At 48.1% G+C, this 5,510-nt stretch overlaps 1 protein-coding gene across 1 annotated transcript; it reads right to left on the reverse strand.

Annotated features, from left to right (window-relative positions):
• Nucleotides 1–243: 243 nt before the first annotated feature.
• Nucleotides 244–2,839, reverse strand: LOC127300841 (pre-mRNA cleavage factor Im 25 kDa subunit 1). The gene is made up of 6 exons (XM_051331037.2): nucleotides 2,521–2,839; nucleotides 2,292–2,431; nucleotides 1,152–1,225; nucleotides 960–1,046; nucleotides 730–840; nucleotides 244–653 (listed from the first exon to the last, which is right to left on the reverse strand). Exons 1-6 carry the CDS (start codon nucleotides 2,697–2,699, stop codon nucleotides 582–584), a joined length of 663 nt encoding a protein of 220 aa, XP_051186997.1. The 5' UTR covers nucleotides 2,700–2,839; the 3' UTR covers nucleotides 244–581.
• Nucleotides 2,840–5,510: the final 2,671 nt, after the last annotated feature.

Below are 5,510 nucleotides of genomic sequence, written 5' to 3' on the forward strand. Positions count from 1 at the left end.
GGGAACGACGCCGGAGATGGCCGGAGACAACAGATCAGGGCAACGGGAGCTCGATTTTGAGCCCTATTTGGAGCTCGATTTTAAGCTCAAACCCGAGAAAAATGGGCAAAGACTTCGATCCCGACTACAACGGGAGAGAAAGAAGAAAGTGGAACAACGGTGATCGGAAAGATCGTCGGCGGTGGCGCGGATCGAGCACGGAGTTGCAGCGTGCAAAAAGCTAGACCTAGAGCTCTAATATCATGTTGTAAATGAACAACTAGTATTCACAGTGGACCAAAGGCCAATACATGTACATAGGTACAATATGCAGGGAAACCCCTCACACAGTGAAAATATACAATAAAGAGGACTATACATCACTAACAATATCAAGCTGAGATACACCGCCATTTAAAGAATTGAGCACATAATACACCAGCTGCTGGCGAGTAAAAGAAGTACCAGCTTTATCTGGCATTGTCTGTGCACTGAATGTATAATTTTCAGCGACCGACGAAAAAAATGCAGGTCTTCCGTAGAGCCGCCAGGTCGGTTCACATCCCTTTTTAGCACAGTCAGACAAAGCACCTCCTCGCTCCTCAGCCCCGTACAAAGTTGACGGAGAACTTGGACAGCAGATTCGGAACCCCAGATATGATCGGGCCATACACCTGCATGTTACAACTTTTGATCACCTGAAGATGACGAGAACAGCTCTGTTTTGTTTGACAAAAGCATTCAACAAACCTGAGCATTGGCATGAACCTGGGACAGAGGCACGGCTAGGAGCTTGAGGTTCCTTGGCACGATGAACTGGCGAGACCTCGGCAGCCTAACCAAGAACAGCTTTATGCATTCCTTCACATATATAGCGGTACAAGATCCCACGGTTAGATGTACATTTAAAAGAGGAGCAACCATAGTAGACAAAATAATGCACGATGTAGTAGTAGTAGTGAGGAACTGAGGATGCTCGCCTTTGGTGAGCGGGCGTTTGGAGGCAGATATGGTAACGGCCCGGCCTCGAAGTCGGATTTCCACCACATTCCGATGCACTCCCCGATCTGAGGTGTAAGAGATGAGAATTATTCAACGGTTGATGCTCTGCAAACCAACTATCGTTACTCGTTAGCATCTTCCTGCACTGGTTAGCTGGTAGTGTTGGTTACCTCCCGGTTGCGGTCCTCGTTTGGATCGGCGCCCGATAGCTTGCCCGCAAGCTTGCGTCTGAGCCCTTGGACATCTGAAGCACACACGATTGTTGATAAGTTAACTTGTTAGAGCATGTCTAACAGGTCCCTTGTAACCCGCTCACCCCGTAAAATTCCGGCGGGATACGGGGCAGGCGTGGTTTGGACCGTCTAGCAGGCCCCGTATTCGGGCCGGTCCGTTTTGGCGGAATACGGGACCCAGGAAATCGGCCCCGCCGCCCCTTACTTATACCGAGCGCAGGTGCGACGCAACCCTAGCTCTGCCGTGCGCCGCCTCCTCCTCCATCCTGCTTTGGCGAGCAATCCCTCACTACCTAGCTCCACATTTCACCCCAGCTTCGGCATGGACGCACGCCGCCGCAGTATCGCCTCGCCGGCGAGCGGATCGAAGCGATCCCGCTCACCAGAAAGCGTGGAGGATGCGTGGCGTCTCCAATGCAAAAGATCCGCTGCCGTGCTGCCTGCAGGTACGCCGGCGCTGCGTACGTCCCGCCGAAGCTCGTTAACTTCGCGGCGGGCGAGCGCTGGTACAACCAGGATCCACCGATGAAGCCGATGAGCGGCCCCAAGTTCGACAAGTGGCGCGCCGAGTGGGAGCGCCAACGCCGGGCGAAGGTGGCTTGGAACGCGAGCATCGGGAGCACCGGCGGCGGAGGAGCTCCGCTCGCCGGCGAGGAGGAGGAGGAGGAGGACCCCGCCTTCTTGAAGGCGATACAAGAGTCCCTCAAGGACGACGCCGAGGGGAAGAGGGCGGAGGAGGAAGAGGAGGCGGCGGCCATCGCCGCCGTGAAGGAGGCGCAGTTGCGGGAGGCGGCGGCGGAGGCGGAAGCGTACATCGTCGACCTCTCCGACTAGAAGTCGCGATCCATTTAGGATCGCGCATTTTGTATGTTGTATGATGAATATGAACAAGTTTCCCGGGGTTTTAAATTTACGAATTTACGGGGTGAAATAAGGAGTCTGCTAGACGGAACGGTGTTTTATACGGGGCAAAATAATCACGATATACGAGGCAGAAAAGTAAGGGACCTGTTAGACATACTCTTACCCCAAATCCTAATCCAAATCATACATTAAGGGCTTGTAGTATATGTGTACCTTGCTCGGCAGGCCTGAGGCGGCCTCCGGGGAGCAGGAAGGAGGAGTTCCTGACCTGGAGGAGCAGAAGGTGCGGGTGACCGGATAGCTCTACCAGCAAGACGCCATGGACACAGGTCCGGAGCCCGTGAGCCTCGAAGCTGAAGCAAACGAAGCACGGCAAGGATTCATGGCATAAGAAGTATCTGCCGCTTTCTGCCCACGAATAATTACTATTACCAGTACTCACTTGGACTTGAGGCGGAGGGCGCGGTCGACGGCGGTCTCGGCGCCGTCTGACAGTGACCGGGCGTCCTTGGCTCCGAAGTAGTAGCGGCTCAGCGGGTATATCTCCACCGCCTGCTGCTCCCGTGATCTCTCCCCCGCCGCCTCAGGCCCAGCTTCCGCCGACAGCATCTCCAGCCCCATGTCCACGCACCAACTCTTGCTCGCCAGCACACGGTGTTGCTCCGCTGATTTCTCGTTGGTGCTCTGCTCTGTGCTCTCTTCTCTGGTCGGTCGGGGAAGAGAAGGCGAGGGAAGTCAGCGGGAGACGCGCTACGTGGCGACGAGTCACAGCCACGTGGCGCGCCAGCGATTTATCCGGCCGTACGTCCCCTTCTGGGTTGGGACCTCCAACCGGGTCGGTGCGGATGGGTGCCGCACACCTCCCGACCCGGCGGTTGTGCAGTGGACCGCGAGCCCATTAGGTAAGATCATTTTTATTTTTCTTATTCTATTTTTTTTCTATTTACATATTCTTGTTTTTAAAAAGAAGAAAAAAATTAATCTGTTTTTTAAATCTGGAAGTTTTAAATGTTTTTTCTTTTGAAAAATATTTTTTTAAAATATTTTTTGATATTTGAACATTTTTTTAGATTGAACATTTTTTCAAAAATTCGGGTTTTTTTTTCAAAATTTGACCATTTTTTTTAAATGAATATATTTTAAATTTGAACATTTTTCAGTTATGAACATTTTTTGAATACGAATAATTTTTAACTTTGAACATTTTTCAAATTTGAACACTTTTCAATTGAACATTTTCCAAATATAAACACTTTTCAAATTTTGGGTTTTCAAAATTTGAACATTTTTTGAAAATTAACATATTTTAAATTTGAAAATTCATTAATTATGAACATTTTTCGAATACGAACAATTTTTAGCTTTGAACATTTTACAAATTTGAACACTTTTCAAATTTGAAATTTTTTCGAATTTAAACTATTTTCAATTTTGAAATTTTTCGATTTTGAACAAAAAGAAAAATAAACATAAAAGAAAAGGAAACAAAAAAGAAATAAAAAAAAAAAAGAAAAAACAGAAACAGAAAAAGAAAAAAAAAGAAAAAAAGGTGAAAATGGGCCAGGCCCAATACCCGGCCAGGGTGTGCGGTGCCTTAGGCACCGACCTGATCGTTGTATAGGATTTGCCGGCAATCCCTATTCCCCGCTCAGAGCGGGAGCGATTCGCTCCCGCCTGAAGCAACGGACGGGTGGGCCGGCCCATTAGTGCCTACCCTGTTCGATTTTTTCCTTTAGTTTCTGGTTATTTTTTTGGCTTCCTGATACGTGATACGTCTCCAACGTATCCATAATTTCTAATGTTCCATGCTTGTTTTATGACAATACTTACATGTTTTGCTTGCACTTTATGATGATTTCATGCATTTTCCGGAACTAACCTATTAACAAGATGCCATAGTGCCAGTTCATGTTTTCTGCTGTTTTTGGTTCCAGGAAGGCTGTTCGGGCAATATTCTCGGAATTCGACGAAACGAAGACCAAACATCATAATTCACCGAGACGGACCAGGACACCGAAGGGGAGTCAGAGGGAGGCACAGGGCCCCCACACCATAGGGCCGCGCGGGCCCCTCGGCCGCGCCGGCCTATGGGGAGGGCACCCTGTTGCCCCTCCTGCGCCGCCTCTTCGCCTATATAAGCCCTTTCGACCTAAAAACTCGATACCTTTTGACGAAACTCCAGAAAGACTCCAGGGGCGCCGCCGCCATCGCGAAACTCCAATTCGGGGGACATAAGTCTCTGTTCCGGCACCCTGCCGGGACGGGGAAGTGCCCCCGGAAGCCATCTCCATCAACGCCACCGCCTCCATCATGCTCCGTGAGTAGTTCCCCCATGGACTACGGGTTCTAGCAGTAGCTAGTTGGTACTCTCTATCCCATGTACTTCAATACAATGATCTCATGAGCTGCCTTACATGATTGAGATCCATCTGATGTAATCGGTGTTGTGTTTGTTGGGATCCGATGGATGATACATTATGATTAGTCTATCTATAAAGTTTGTGAAGTTATTGTTGCTGCAATCTTGTTATGCTTAATGCTTGTCACTAGGGCCCGAGTGGCATGATCTTAGATTTAAGCTCTATAATTATTGCTTAGATTGTATCTACAAGTTGTATGCACATGTCACTGTCCGGAACCAAAGGCCCCGAAGTGACAGAAATCGGGACAACCGGAGGGGATGACGGTGATGTGAGGATCACATGTTTTCACGGAGTGTTAATGCTTTGCTCCGGTACTCTATTAAAAGGAGTACCTTAATATCCAGTAGATTCCCTTGAGGCCCGGCTGCCACCGGCTGGTAGGACAAAAGATGTTGTGCAAGTTTCTCATTGCAAGCACGTACGACTATATATGGAAAACATGCCTACATGATTAATGAATTGATGTTCTGTCTTAATGCTTTATCAATCCTATCAATTGCCCAACTGTAATTTGTTCACCCAACACTTGTCACTTGTTATTGGAGAGTTACCACTAGTGTAGATCGCTGGGAACCCCGGTCCATCTCTCATCATCATATACTCGTTCCTATATGTCATTGGAAGTAGTATCAACTATTTTCTGGTGCCATTGCCTCTGTGTTACTGATATTGCTGCTGTGTTACTGTTACTATTGCTCTCATATTACTGCTGCTTTCACATCACCCCTGTTACTAGTGCTTTTCAGTGCAAACTGAATTGACAACTCAGTTGTTAAGGCTTATAAGTATTCTTTACCTCCCCTTGTGTCGAATCAATAAATTTGGGTTTTACTTCCCTCGAAGACTGCCGCGATCCCCTATACTTGTGGGTTATCAAGACTGTTTTCTGGCGCCGTTGCCGGGGAGGCATAGCTCTACTCATAAGTTCACCTGGGAGTACACTCTACCTCTCTCTCTGTTTTTATTTTATTTTATTTTGTTTTGCTTAGTTTACTTTTGTTTAGTTTAT

This window comes from Lolium perenne, chromosome 7, assembly GCF_019359855.2.
Source record: "Lolium perenne isolate Kyuss_39 chromosome 7, Kyuss_2.0, whole genome shotgun sequence".
In the NCBI taxonomy this organism is placed as follows: Eukaryota; Viridiplantae; Streptophyta; class Magnoliopsida; order Poales; family Poaceae; genus Lolium; species Lolium perenne.